Source organism: Strix uralensis, chromosome 32 (genome assembly GCF_047716275.1).
Source record: "Strix uralensis isolate ZFMK-TIS-50842 chromosome 32, bStrUra1, whole genome shotgun sequence".
NCBI classification, from domain to species: domain Eukaryota; kingdom Metazoa; phylum Chordata; class Aves; order Strigiformes; family Strigidae; genus Strix; species Strix uralensis.
The window spans coordinates 2038979-2053180 of NC_134003.1; the positions used below are offsets into that span (position 1 = coordinate 2038979).

The following is a 14202-nucleotide window of genomic DNA, read 5'->3' on the forward strand; positions in this document are numbered from 1 at the left end:
AAAACCATGGGTCGCTATTGCAATGCAACACAGCTTTTATTGCAGTTTGAGGGGATGAGGGATTTGGGAGAAAAGCAGGGTCCTGGCTAGGGCCTTTCCCTGTTTCTTGGCAGAGGGCAGAGTACAATGAGCATCAGCCATGCCACAGAAGAAGGTCCCTGTTGTGGGCCCTGGTCATCAGGTTGAAACGAGTCCTGAAGAGATGCTCAAGCGGGGCAGGAGGAAGGCAGAGCTGGGCCCCAGGCAGGCACGAGGTATCCAAGCTCTGGAGCCCAGCAGTGCTAGAGGGATCTCCTTCCACAGAGCGTTGTGTTGGGATGTGCCAGGGCCTTTTCCGGAGACCTTCTTCTGTGCCCAAACACGGCGTGGGGCTTAGCAGGAACCGCAGTTGCCACGGAGGTACCCACGGCCTCGGCCCCAGCCGCCATATCCACAACCCCCATAACCTCCATAGCCTCCCCAGCCACCATAGCCGCCATAGCCCCCATAGCCACCATAGCCTCCCCAGCCACCATAGCCACGGCCTCCAAAACTGCCGCCGAAGCCTGATCCAACACCGGGCACTCCTGCCGAGCCAACAGCACTCTGCTGCGGGAAGGAGCTGAGGATGGGCCCAGGGAAGGTGACCACCGAGGCTGGGGGCTGGATCACCACCGTGGAGTCGGGGCACTGCCGCACGCAGGGTTCATTACAAGTGTCAGCCAGTGGGGCCGGGGCGGCCACCCCACAGGTCGTGTTGCACAGGCTGGAGCAGGACATCCTCCTGTTTGGTAGGTAACGCTGCAAGACAAGGCAGAGCTACGGCTCAGTGCAAGGCCTGATCCCAAATCCCTCCTGGCTCTCTTGCACTTCAAACCTGTCTCCCAGGACAAGCTCTGGATCATCTCACGCACTCAGAGCAAAAACACATTCCAGAGATGAAATGCTGGTTTGGACCCCTTGCCTCCCCTCATGCTCCCTGGTTCCTCCTCGCCTACGGGAGTGAGGAGAAACTCCATCAGCCACAGCAGATACAAAATCACTAAGCTCCCAAAGGTCCATTGGTAGACTCAGGACATCGTACCTACAAGTTTAGATTTCCATCCTTTCCACAGCTCTCAAACAACACCATCACACCCTTCAACTGCACTATGAGAGCGTGGTGGAGCACACAGCAAGAGATACCTTGAGAAACCACTGCTGAGGAAGAAACAAGGGACATAACACTTGGACTTACCACAGAGATCAGGAGAGTCAAGCAGAGGAAGATGGATAGAGGCTGCAGAGCTCTCAGCTCTTTTATACACATACCATACTGCCGGGGCCACCGGCCAAGGGGGCGGTTGTAAAAAAATCCACGTAATTATGAACTGAAGCGAACAAGGTTAATGACACAGATAGTGATGTGGGACAATTACATGCTTCCACACCGGGGACACCTGTATGCAGACGTGTCCTACAGAAGGAAGAAGTGATGGGAGGGACATGTTATTATATGAAAGACAAGGCGTTGCTGTAGCTGAACCCGTGGCACCAATAAACCGTGATCTGTCCCTAATCCCTCACTTTGCTTACCTGGAAGAATCTGGGACATCTTGCAGAAGATTGCTGTGCCCAGCCACGCCACACTCAGCAGCAGTCCAGCCACATGCCCAGAGCCAGCAGTGACAAGCGTGCCGTTGCCTGTGGGGAGCGTGGCCATGTGCAGCCTGGCTCTCTGTGGGAGCTCGGCCAGCATCTCCTGGCACAGTCCTCAATACACAGCTGAGTAATCAAGTCCCTCCAGAGAGGGTTCACAGACATGAGGCAGAAGGAGCTGACAGTCACCTGGTTCTGTTGCTGCCCTTCTGCTCCTCCATATCTGTTCACCCTCTCAGAGGTCCAACCTGCTCTATCCCACTGCCGTGCCCATCACGTCTATACGTGCCCCCTGTACGTTTGTGATTTTGCCATGCATGGGACCTGTTTCCTCTACTCCTTGCGTGGCCGTCAAGTGAAACCGGGACCTAAAAATCCCAATGTCCTCCAGAGCCTTAGAGGTGGGCAATTAATAGAGATGTCTGTGGACCCCAGGTGTCGGGGTCACCATTAGCCGGGGTCCTTATTTCTCCGTGCAGGAACAGAAATGACACAACACCAGTGTGATGATCAGATCGTCCATCTTTATTTTCCCAATCCTGGTTACATTTATATTCTACTAAGTTCCGTACACGCACTCATCTATCTTCTAATAGGCTACAGGTTATCTACACCCACTGTTCATGCGCCTCTACAAGCATTTGCACTGGTTAATTGCAATTAGCACGTAAAGCCCAAAACTTGCCAAAAACTCCCTTGTCTCATACCCTGTTTTGCTCAGACTTACGTGCTTTTGCTGACCACAGGTGTTTCTCAGTTATCTGCCATCTTGGGTGTTTTTGTCAGCCTTATTTTGCTGCCCTTGTCTTCATCCTTGCATTCTTCTGCCTGCACTAACTTCCCCCAGCGCAGCCCAGACTCCTACACCCAGGCGCATCAGGTGTGCAGCTGTTGTGGGCATTTGGAGGTGGTGAGCATTGGGAAGTGACCGTGAGCGTGTGGAATGGCTTCTCTCTTTGCACAACCTCCCAATGCCTCTGTTTACCAGCCTGTAAAAGAGAGGGAAGGACAGGTGTGATGCCTGCGCCCAGGATTGCAAAGCACTTCTGCAAGATGCTCAGGATTTTTCTTCATAGCTAAAGTGGAGGGGATTAGGGACAGATCAGGGTTTATTAGGGATGTGCGGTCAGCTACAGCAGTGCCTGCTCTTTCATGTAATGGCGTGTCATGGACTGTCCCTCCCATCACCTCCTCCTTCTCCAGGGCACATCTATACATCAATGTGCCCAGTGAAGAGGGGATATAATTGTCGCTCATCCCTATATGTGTCATGAAGCTTGACCAATGGATGGCATGATTACCTGGGGATTCTGTGGCTGTCCCCTTGGCTGATGCCCCAGGCAGTCTGGGACTTGTATAAAAGAGCTGAGGGCTCTGCAGCCTCTATCCATCTTCCTCCACTGGATTCTCCTCATCAACTGGGTAAGTCCAGCTCTTGGAAGCCTCTTGGGCGTCTCTCCATGCCTCCCTCAATACAGCCCCTTCCTCCTTGATGGCACCCTTGCCTAATCCCCGGTGTGTTTTCCAGGAGTGCTTCCTTACCCGAAAGATGTCCTGCTCCAGCCTGTGCAACACGTCCTGTGGGGTGGCTGCCCCAGCCCCACTGGCTGACACTTGCAATGAGCCCTGCGTGCGGCAGTGCCCTGACTCCACGGTGGTGATCCAGCCCCCAGCCTCAGTGGTCACCTTCCCCGGGCCCATCCTCAGCTCCTTCCCACAGCAGAGTGCTGTTGGCTCGGCGGGAGTGCCCGGCGTTGGATCTGGCTTCGGCGGCAGTTTTGGAGGCCGTGGCTATGGTGGCTGGGGAGGCTATGGAGGCTATGGGGGTTATGGGGGCTATGGTGGCTGGGGAGGTTATGGAGGCTATGGGGGCTGTGGATATGGAGGCTGGGGCGGATCCCACAGGTACCTCAATGGCAACTGTTCTCCCTGCTAAGCCCCACACTTGCTCCGGCCACAGACAAATGCAAGCTTGCCCAACATGACGCCCGAAGGAAGGACATCCCTTTGGCATTGCTGGGCTCCACAGCTTGTGCCTGCTCGGGGCCACACTCTGCCTTCCTCCTGCCCCACCTCAGCTTCACGTCAGGACTTGCTGCCCCTGATGGTGCAGCCCTGTGCTGGGTGCCTGTTCTTGTGGCACAGCTGATGCTCGCTATTGCTCTGCCTGCTGCCAGGAGATGTGGGCTGCCCTTGACCAGGGCCCTGCTCTTCTCCCCAATCCCTCCTCCCCTCAAATTGCAATAAAAGCTGTGTTGCATCGCAATGCTGACTCATGTTGTTTCTTCATCCTTCCTAGAATCAGAGAATCAGAGAATGGTTTAGTTTGGAAGGGACTTTAAAGACCTTCTAGTCCAGCTCCCCTGCCATGGGCAGGGTCATCTTCCACTAGCTCAGGCTGCCCGAAGCCCTGTCCAACCAGGCCTTGAACCCTTCCAGGGAGGGGCCAGCCTCAGTTTGTCTGGGCAACCTCTGCCAGTGTCTCACCACTCTCACAGGGAAGAATTTCGTCCTTATATCTAATCTAAATCTCTCCTCTTTCAGTATAAAAATTTTACCCCTCACCCTATGCCTACACCCCTGATCAAGAGTCCCTCCCCACCTTTCCTGTAGCCCCTTTAAGTGCTGGGAGGCCACTATAAGGGTTTACTGGAGCCTTCTCTTCTCCAGGCTAAACAACCCCAACTCTCGCAGGACTCTTCATGAGGGAGATGCTCTAACACCCTTATCATCTTCATGGCCTCCTCTGCACCCACTTGAGCAGGTCTGTGTCATTCTGATATTGGGATCCCAAGAGCTCAACACAGCACTGCAGTTGGGGTCTCACAAGATTGGGGTAGAGGGGGACAATGCCCTCCCTCGACCTGCTAGCCACACTTCTCTTGATGCACCCAGAACACGACTGTCTTTCTGGGCTGTGAGTGCACATTGCCGGCTCACACTCAGTTTTCCACCCACTAATACCCCCAAGTCCTTCTCCACAGGGCTGCTCTCAATCCACTCCTCACCCAGACTGGATTTGTGCTTGGGATTGCCCCAACCCATGGGAAGGACCTTGCACTTGGCCTTGATGAATTTCATGAGGTTTCCACAGACCCAACTCTCCAGCTTGTCCAGGTCCCTCTGGATGGCACCCGTTCCCTCCAGTGCGTTGGCCGCAGCACACACTCGGTGTCGTCAACGTACTTGCTGAAGATGCACTCAATCCCCGTCCTCCATACCCCATACACCGAGTGACAGCCTTGGCTACCTGGGCTGTCTCAGCCATATCCAAGCCGGGGTCTCCTGAGGGGCACCTGTGGGAGCTGCCTCACTTCCTCATGCTTGCCCTTGGAGACGCATCCCTCAATCACATATATGCCTGCAGTGGAGGCTATCCTCATCTCCTTCAGGAAGAGCTTCTCCCTCTTTGCCCTCCCTGTCCTCTCCCCACTTTGGGCCCTCCGCAGCCCAAGAAGACCTCTTGGGCCCCACAGGGAGTTTGCCACCCACTCTGACCATTGCCCAGGGCTCCCGGGATTGGGGTGCCAATGGAGCCACTCACATGGCAAAGGCCCAGGTCAGAGCCAAATAGGCGGCCATGGCTGATAAGGGAGAGAAAAAATGACCAATCCCTGGCGCCTCCTCAACTGCCATGCTTCCATTCCCTCCACCTTCCTGCACCGCTGCACCACCTCCTCCTCCTGGTTTTCCTCCATCTTACAATGCTCCTTATAGAAATTCTGGCCCCATCTTGCCGCCACTGCTTGAGCTGAAGCTCTTTCTGGCAATTCCCTGTGTCACCCACCCAGTGCATGGGGACACAGCTCTGCCCAGGAATGACAAGACAGCTTCCCACAGCCCGATGGGGTGGACAAGAATTTGCTGGCCCGTTGCTGCGCTTCGTCGCCCACCAGCCCACCCAGTAGCCCACACTGCCACAGCCCTTCGAAAGCACCCAGCTGCAGTATCCATGGCGGGGTCACCAGAACCCCCTTCCACCACCGTGCCCTCAGCAGACACACAGGGGACATCACAAGAGCCAGGACCTGGTAGATGGCCAAGAGTCCATGCAGGGGGACCTGGCTACATGTGGGAATGGGCAGACATTGATACAGCCTTGAGGGGAAGAGAAATTTTGAAGATTCCTACTACTACTGTGGGAGATTCAAGCAGCCCAGACCAACATGCACTCAGTCTTAGGGAAGTGGGAAAGAAGCAGGAAGGATGAAGAAAAACCATGGGTCGCTATTGCAATGCAACACAGCTTTTATTGCAGTTTGAGGGGATGAGGGATTTGGGAGAAAAGCAGGGTCCTGGCTAGGGCCTTTCCCTGTTTCTTGGCAGAGGGCAGAGTACAATGAGCATCAGCCATGCCACAGAAGAAGGTCCCTGTTGTGGGCCCTGGTCATCAGGTTGAAACGAGTCCTGAAGAGATGCTCAAGCGGGGCAGGAGGAAGGCAGAGCTGGGCCCCAGGCAGGCACGAGGTATCCAAGCTCTGGAGCCCAGCAGTGCTAGAGGGATCTCCTTCCACAGAGCGTTGTGTTGGGATGTGCCAGGGCCTTTTCCGGAGACCTTCTTCTGTGCCCAAACACGGCGTGGGGCTTAGCAGGAACCGCAGTTGCCACGGAGGTACCCACGGCCTCGGCCCCAGCCACCATATCCACAGCCGCCATAACCTCCATAGCCTCCATAGCCACCCCAGCCACCATAGCCTCCATAACCCCCATAGCCACCATAGCCTCCATGGCCACCAAAAGTGCCACCGTAGCCAGATCCAACGCCGGGCACTCCTGCCGAACCAACAACGCTGTGCTGCGGGAAGGAGCTGAGGATGGGCCCAGGGAAGGTGACCACCGAGGCCGGGGGCTGGATCACCACCGTGGAGTCGGGGCACTGCCGCACGCAGGGTTCATTACAAGTGTCAGCCAGTGGGGCCGGGGCGGCCACCCCACAGGTCGTGTTGCACAGGCTGGAGCAGGACATCCTCCTGTTTGGTAGGTAACGCTGCAAGACAAGGCAGAGCTACGGCTCAGTGCAAGGCCTGATCCCAAATCCCTCCTGGCTCTCTTGCACTTCAAACCTGTCTCCCAGGACAAGCTCTGGATCATCTCACGCACTCAGAGCAAAAACACATTCCAGAGATGAAATGCTGGTTTGGACCCCTTGCCTCCCCTCATGCTCCCTGGTTCCTTCTCGCCTACGGGAGTGAGGAGAAACTCCATCAGCCACAGCAGATGCAAAATCACCAAGCTCCCAAAGGTCCATTGGTAGACTCAGGACATCGTACCTACAAGTTTAGATTTCCATCCTTTCCACAGCTCTCAAACAACACCATCACACCCTTCAACTGCACTATGAGAGCGTGGTGGAGCACACAGCAAGAGATACCTTGAGAAACCACTGCTGAGGAAGAAACAAGGGACATAACACTTGGACTTACCACAGAGATCAGGAGAGTCAAGCAGAGGAAGATGGATAGAGGCTGCAGAGCTCTCAGCTCTTTTATATATGTCCCAAACTTCCTGGGGCATCAGCCAAGGGGGCAGTAGTGAAAACCCCTTTTAATTTGATAGCAAGCGGATAATCCTCATTAAAAAGACAATTAGATCCCTCTTCACTCGGCACATGGGTGTGCAAATGTGCCCTGGAGAAGAAGAGGTCATGGGAGGGACAGTCCATGACACGCCATTACATGAAAGAGCAGGCACTGCTGTAGCTGACCGCACATCCCTAATAAACCCTGATCTGTCCCTAATCCCCTCCACTTTAGCTACGCAGAAAAATCCTGAGCATCTTGCAGAAGTGCTTTGCAATCCTGGGCGCAGGCATCACGCCTGTCCTTCCCTCTCTTTTACAGGCTGGTAAACAGAGGCATTGGGAGGTTGCGCAAAGGGAGAAGCTATTCCACACGCTCACGGTGACTTCCCAATGCTCACCACCTCCAAATGCCCACAACAGCTGCACACCTGATGCGCCTGGGGTCCACAGACATCTCTATTAATTGCCCACCTCTAAGGCTCTGGAGCACATGGGGAGTTTTAGGTCCTGGTTTCACTTGACGGCCACGCAAGGAGTAGAGGAGACAGGTCCCATGCGTGGCAAAATCACAAACGCATGGGGTGCTGGTAGAGATGTGATGGGCACGGCAGTGGGATAGAGCAGGTTGGACCTCTGAGAGGGTGAACAGATATGGAGGAGCAGAAGGGCAGCAACAGAACCAGGTGACTGTCAGCTCCTTCTGCCTCATGTCTGTGAACTCTCTCTGAAGGGACTTGATTACTCAGCTGTGTATTGAGGACTGTGTCAGGAGATGCTGGCCGAGCTCCCACAGAGAGCCAGGCTGCACATGGCCACGCTCCCCACAGGCAACAGCACGCTTGTCACTGTTGGCTCTGGGCATGTGGCTGGACTGCTGCTGAGTGTGGCGTGGTTGGGCACAGCAATCTTCTGCAAGATGTCCCAGATTTTTCCAGGTAAGCAAAGTGAGGGATTAGGGACAGACCAAGGTTTATTGGTGCCGCGGGTTCAGCTACAACAGCACCTTGTCTTTCATGTAATGACATGTCCCTCCCATCACCTCTTCCTTCTGCAGGACGCGTTTGCACACCAGTGTCCCCAGTGAGGAGGCATGTAATTGTCTCACATCACTGTCTTTATCATAAAGCTTGTCTGCTTCAGTTCATAGTTACGTGGATTCTTTTGAAACCGCCCCCTTGGCTGATGCCCCGGGCAGTCTGGGACATGTATAAAAGAGCTGAGGGCTCTGCAGCCCTCTATCCATCTTCCTCTGCTGGACTCTCCCGATCAACTAGGTAAGTCCAGATCTTGAAAGCCTCTTGGGCATCTCTCCCTGCCTCCCTCGATACAGCCCCTTCCCGGCACCCGTGCCTAATTTCTTGTGTGTTTTCCAGGAGTGCTTGCCTGTCTGAAAGATGTCCTGCACCAGCCTGTGCAACACGACCTGTGGGGTGGCTGCCCCGGCCCCGCTGGCTGACACTTGCAATGAGCCCTGCGTGCGGCAGTGCCCTGACTCCACGGTGGTGATCCAGCCCCCGGCCTCGGTGGTCACCTTCCCCGGGCCCATCCTCAGCTCCTTCCCACAGCACAGCGTTGTTGGCTCAGCGGGAGTGCCCGGCGTTGGATCTGGCTACGGTGGCACTTTTGGAGGCCGTGGTGGTTTTGGAGGCTATGGGGGCTATGGAGGCTATGGTGGCTGGGGAGGCCACAGAGGCTATGGAGGCTGGGGAGGCCATGGGGGTTATGGAGGCTATGGGGGCTGTGGATATGGTGGTTGGGGCGGATCCCACAGGTACCTCAATGGCAACTGTTCTCCCTGCTAAGCCCCACTCTGAGTCCGAGCACAGACAAATGCAATCTTGCCCAACATGATGCCCAAATGAATGACATCCCTTTGGCATTGCTGGCCTCCAGTAGTTGGATGCCTCTTACCTGCCAGGGGCCCAACTCTGCCTTCCTCCTGCCCCACTTGAGCATCCCTTCAAGGCTCATTGCTCCCTGATGACACAGGCCTGCCCTGGGTGCTTTTTCCATGGCTGATGCTCATTGTGCTCTGCCCACTGCCAGGAAACAGAGAAAGGCCCTGGCCAGCGTCCTGCTCTTATTCCAACTCCCTCCTCCCCTCAAACTGCAATAAAAACTGTGTTGCATCACAATGTTGACCCATGTTTTTTCTTTATCCTTCCTGCTTCTTTCCCACTTCTTCCAAAGCTCAGAGCATGTCAATCTGGGATGCTTGAATCTCCCACAGTTGCGCCCTTGCAGCAGTTGAGCAATTTGTTCAGTTTGTGACAACTGATGATGGCATCCCCAACTGGGTCTTGCAGAGCACATCCCACTGAGCTTCCTCTGGTCTCCCACTAGCTATAAACTCAACACATTCACAAATTCCTCACTGAATATGTGTAATTGCCATAAGTGTCTCACAGAAGCTCTCCCAAATCTTGTCCAAAGGCCACATGACAGCTTGTTAATGGTTGCACGTGGAGTTGCAGTAACACGGAGAGTTGGCCACTGCATGTACAGGGCTGCTGGCCAAGCCCCTGTGTCTAGCTGGATGGGGGATCCACTGGGAAGGGGTGAGATAGACACTGCTGGGTCTTTCCCAGATGTCTCTCAAAGCCATGAAGTGGCCATGGATATCCAGTCACATGAAGCACAAAGCTCTCTGAGCAGGAGGTTGGACTGATGACCCTCCTGAGACCCATCCCTTCCCTTCCCCAAGTCTCTTTGGATCTTGTGAGCCCAGCACGACAAGTTGGTCTTGGACAGACTCAGTTCTGGCCACAGCCATCAGGAAGGGCAGTGTGGCAGCAGGCTGATCACTGCTGGGGAGTTCAAGAAAAGATGTCTCATCTGCAACTGTGGATGCAGAGAGTGGGAAAAAAGGCAGCAAAATGGCAAGAACAGGCATTTGGTTTTTTCCACCACCTGAACTGAAGTTTACGCATTTTCTCTTTCCCTCGAGGCTGTTTCAGTCTCTGCCCATCCCCATGGCCAGGTCCCCCTGCATGGACTCTCAGCCATCCACCAGGTCGTGGCTCTTGTGGTGCCCCTGTGTGTCTGCTGAAGGCATGGTGGTGGAAGGGGGTTCTGATGACCCCGCCATGGATACTGCAGCTGGGTGCTTTCAAAGGGTTGTGGCAGTGTGGGCTACTGTGTGGAGTGGTGAGTGAGGAATGGCAGCAAAGGTCCAGCAAAGTCTGGTGCACACCAGCAGACTGTGGGAAGCTGTCTTGTCATTCCTGGGCAGAGCCGTGTCCCCATGCACTGGGTGGGTGACACAGGGAATGCCAGAAAGAGCTTCAGCTCAAGCAGTGGTGGCAAGAAGGGGCCATAATTGCTATAAGGAGCACTGGAAGATGGAGGAAAACCGGGAGGAGGAGGTGGTGCAGCGGTGCAGGAAGGTGGAGGGGATGGACGCATGGCATTTGGGGAGGTGCTGGGCATTGCTCACTCTCTCTCCCCTATTGACCATGGCTTCCCATGTGGCTCTGACCTGGGCCCTTGACATGTGAGTGGTTCCATTGGCACCTGAATCCCCGCAGCCCTGGGGGTACAGACAGCCCGTGGGTAATGGCCAGACAGGGCAGCAAATACCCTGTGAGGCCCAACAGGTCTTGGGCTGAAGAGGGCAGGAGCCCAAAGTGGGGAGAGGACAGGGAGGGCAAAGAGGGAGAAACTCTTGTTGGAGGAGATGAACACAGCCCCCACTTCAGGAAAACATCTGGTGGAGGGATGTGCTGCGAAGGGCAGGCAGGAGGAAGTGAGGCAAATCCCGCAAGCGCCCCTGACAAGGTTCTGACTAGAAGCTGTCTGGAATGGCCCAGGTAGGCAAGGCTGTCACTCGAGGTACAGGGTATGGAGGAAGGATGAAGAATAATCATGAGTCGACATTGCAATGCAACACAGCTTTTATTGCAGTTTGAGGGGAGGAGGGATTGGGGAGAAGAGCAGGGCCCTGGCCAAGGGCAGCCGACATCTCCTGGCAGCAGGCAGAGCAACAGCGAGCATTAGCCGTGCTGCAGAAGCGGGCACCCAGTGCGGGGCTGCATCATCAGGGAGAATTAAGTCCTAAAGTGAAGGTCAAGCAGGGCAGGAGGAAGGCAGAGCTGGGCCCCATGCAGGCATGAGGCATCCAAGCTCTGGAGCCCAGCAGTGCCAAAGGGATGTCCTTCATTTCGGTGTCGTGTTGGGATGTTTTCGGAGTTTTTCTGGAGCTCTCTTTTGTCTGCAACCAGATCCAGTGTGGGGCTTAACAGGAACCACAGCTGCCACCAAGGTACCCATATCCTCGGCCCCAGCCACCATATCCACAGCCTCCATAGCCTCCCCAGCCACCATAGCCTCTGTGGCCACCCCAGCCACCATAGCCTCCATAGCCCCCATAGCCTCCAAAACCACCACGGCCTCCAAAACTGCCGCCGAAGCCTGATCCAACGCCAGGCACTCCCGCTGAGCCAACAACGCTGTGCTGCGGGAAAGAGCTGAGGATGGGCCCGGGGAAGGTGACCACCGAGGCTGGGGGCTGGATCACCACCGTGGAGTCGGGGCACTGCCGCACGCAGGGCTCATTGCAAGTGTCAGCCAGTGGGGCCGGGGCGGCCACCCCACAGGTCGTGTTGCACAGGCTGGAGCAGGACATCTTTCAGACAGGCAAGCACTCCTGGAAAACACACAAGGAATTAGGCACGGGTGCCGGGAAGGGGCTGTATCGAGGGAGGCAGGGAGAGATGCCCAAGAGGCTTCCAAGAGCTGGACTTACCTAGTTGACCAGGAGAGTCCAGCAGAGGAAGATGGATAGAGGGCTGCAGAGCCCTCAGCTCTTTTATACATGTCCCAGACTGCCCGGGGCATCAGCCAAGGGGGCGGTTGCGGAAACCCCAGATAATCATGCAATCCAGTGAACGAGCTTCATGACACAGTGATGAGAGACAATTATATCCCTCCTCACTGGGGATATTGACATGCAAACATGCCCTGGAGAGAATAAGGGTAATGGGAGGGACAGTCTGTCACACATGATTACATGAAAGACCCGGTGTTGCTGTATATGACTGTGCATCCCTCATAAACCCTGATCTGTCCCTAATCCCCCCCACTTTGTGTATGTAGCAGAATCCTGAGCATCTTGCAGAAGTGCTTTGCAATCCTGGGCACAGGCATCACACCTGTCCTTCCCTCTCTTTTACAGGCTGGTAAACAGAGACAATGAGAGGTTGGTAAAGTGAGAAGCCATCCCAGCCGCTCGGTGTGGCTTCTATGTGCCCTCCATCTCCCAGTGCTGACCCCTCACAGGGGCTAGGGGCATCCCTAAGCCTTGGCCATCTCCAGACACTCGCCGGGTTTTTGGGGCTCCCAGGCTGTGAGGCACATGCTGGTGGTGCGGAGGATGCCTGCAGCCTCAGGTCAGCTTTTTCTGCAAAGGGTCCTGCAGCAGGGCTGTGGCGAGGCACAAAAGCTGTTGCAGCCCTACGTTTTCCTCAACTCACAGCCCAACCACCTTCACTTGTCAGCCTCAGTAATCTCACAGCCTGGTATTACCTGTGCCAGCACACACTGGGTGTCACGAAACAGTACCACCCTCAGTGATGTAGTGTGGGACATGGTATAGCGTGGCCCTCCCCAAGCCCCCTCTGGAGGGACTTAATTAATCAGCTGGGCAGTGAGGCCTGTGCCAGGACTGGCTACCCGGGAAGCCGCAGTGAGGCAGGGCTGCACGTGCCCACATTCTCTGCAGTCACGGGCTTGTCAAGCAGCCTGCTCTTTGCATTTTCCACAGGGGCAACTATGGGCCCCAAATACTCGTCAAGGGCCCGGAGATGGCCAAGGCTTAGGGATGCCCCTAGCCCCTGTGAGGGGTCAGCACTGGGAGATGGTGGGCACATAGGAGCCACACCGAGCAGCTGGGATGGCTTCTCACTTTACCAAACTCCCATTGTCTCTGTTTACCAGCCTGTAAAAGAGAGGGAAGGACAGGCGTGATGCCTGTGCCCAGGATTGCAAAGCACTTCTGCAAGATGCTCAGGATTCTGCTACATACACAAAGTGGGGGGGATTAGGGACAGATCAGGGTTTATGAGGGATGCACAGTCATATACAGCAACACCGGGTCTTTCATGTAATGGCATGTCATCGACTGTCCCTCCCATCACCTCTTCCTTCTCCAGGGCGCATTTGCACACCAATGGGCGCAGTGAGGAGGGATATAATTGTCTCTCATCACTATCTGTGTCATGAAGCTTGTCCACTGGATTGCATGATTATCTGGGGTTTCCGCAACCGCCCCCTTGACTGATGCCCCGGGCAGTCTGGGACATGTATAAAAGAGCTGAGGGCTCTGCAGCCCTCTATCCATCTTCCTCTGCTGGACTCTCCTGATCAACTGGGTAAGTCCAGCTCTTGGAAGCCTCTTGGGCATCTCTCCCTGCCTCCCTCGATACAGCCCCTTCCCAGCACCCGTGCCTAATTCCTTGTGTGTTTTCCAGGAGTGCTTGCCTGTCTGAAAGATGTCCTGCACCAGCCTGTGCAACACGACCTGTGGGGTGGCCGCCCCGGCCCCGCTGGCTGACACTTGCAATGAGCCCTGCGTGCGGCAGTGCCCTGACTCCACAGTGGTGATCCAGCCCCCAGCCTCGGTGGTCACCTTCCCCGGGCCCATCCTCAGCTCCTTCCCGCAGCACAGCGTTGTTGGCTCAGCGGGAGTGCCCGGTGTTGGATCAGGCTTTGGCGGCAGTTTTGGAGGCCGTGGTGGTTTTGGAGGCTATGGTGGCTGGGGTGGCTATGGAGGCTATGGTGGCTGGGGTGGCTACGGAGGCTATGGTGGCTATGGGGGTTGTGGATATGGTGGCTGGGGCCGAGGCAGCTGTGGAATCTGCTAAACCCCAGATACCCACAGAGTTCAGTTCTGCCTCTGCCCTTGGTCTCCACAAGTACCTCCTCTTGTCTTCTGCCACCAGACACAGAACAAATTTTTCAGCCCCTATTTAGGCTGTGGCAAAGCAGCTACTTGAACATTACAGTCCTTGTTTATTTGCAGAGTAGCCTTGCAGATCTTCAGGTGGCTGCTATAGGGTTTCCAGCAC

General features: G+C 55.4%; 6 protein-coding genes across 6 annotated transcripts; 3 read left to right on the forward strand and 3 right to left on the reverse strand.

Annotated features, from left to right (window-relative positions):
• Positions 1–372: 372 nt before the first annotated feature.
• On the reverse strand, positions 373–759 carry LOC141936323 (claw keratin-like). The gene has a single exon (XM_074853196.1). The coding sequence runs from the start codon at positions 757–759 to the stop codon at positions 373–375; it is 387 nt and encodes a 128-aa protein (XP_074709297.1).
• A 2407-nt stretch (positions 760–3166) lies between these two features.
• On the forward strand, positions 3167–3553 carry LOC141936327 (claw keratin-like). Its single transcript, XM_074853201.1, has one exon. It carries the CDS (start codon positions 3167–3169, stop codon positions 3551–3553), a length of 387 nt encoding a protein of 128 aa, XP_074709302.1.
• Positions 3554–6202: 2649 nt separating this feature from the next.
• LOC141936309 (claw keratin-like) lies at positions 6203–6583 on the reverse strand. The gene has a single exon (XM_074853182.1). It carries the CDS (start codon positions 6581–6583, stop codon positions 6203–6205), a length of 381 nt encoding a protein of 126 aa, XP_074709283.1.
• A 1949-nt stretch (positions 6584–8532) lies between these two features.
• On the forward strand, positions 8533–8940 carry LOC141936317 (claw keratin-like). Its single transcript, XM_074853190.1, has one exon. The coding sequence runs from the start codon at positions 8533–8535 to the stop codon at positions 8938–8940; it is 408 nt and encodes a 135-aa protein (XP_074709291.1).
• A 2432-nt stretch (positions 8941–11372) lies between these two features.
• On the reverse strand, positions 11373–11762 carry LOC141936326 (claw keratin-like). The gene has a single exon (XM_074853200.1). The coding sequence runs from the start codon at positions 11760–11762 to the stop codon at positions 11373–11375; it is 390 nt and encodes a 129-aa protein (XP_074709301.1).
• Positions 11763–13626: 1864 nt separating this feature from the next.
• Positions 13627–13998, forward strand: LOC141936381 (claw keratin-like). Its single transcript, XM_074853290.1, has one exon. It carries the CDS (start codon positions 13627–13629, stop codon positions 13996–13998), a length of 372 nt encoding a protein of 123 aa, XP_074709391.1.
• Positions 13999–14202: the final 204 nt, after the last annotated feature.

Coding starts and splice junctions, on each gene's coding strand:
- LOC141936323 (XM_074853196.1), bottom strand. CDS start 759: ATGTCCTGCTCCAGCCTGTGCAACACGACCTGTGGGGTGGCCGCCCCG.
- LOC141936327 (XM_074853201.1), top strand. CDS start 3,167: ATGTCCTGCTCCAGCCTGTGCAACACGTCCTGTGGGGTGGCTGCCCCA.
- LOC141936309 (XM_074853182.1), bottom strand. CDS start 6,583: ATGTCCTGCTCCAGCCTGTGCAACACGACCTGTGGGGTGGCCGCCCCG.
- LOC141936317 (XM_074853190.1), top strand. CDS start 8,533: ATGTCCTGCACCAGCCTGTGCAACACGACCTGTGGGGTGGCTGCCCCG.
- LOC141936326 (XM_074853200.1), bottom strand. CDS start 11,762: ATGTCCTGCTCCAGCCTGTGCAACACGACCTGTGGGGTGGCCGCCCCG.
- LOC141936381 (XM_074853290.1), top strand. CDS start 13,627: ATGTCCTGCACCAGCCTGTGCAACACGACCTGTGGGGTGGCCGCCCCG.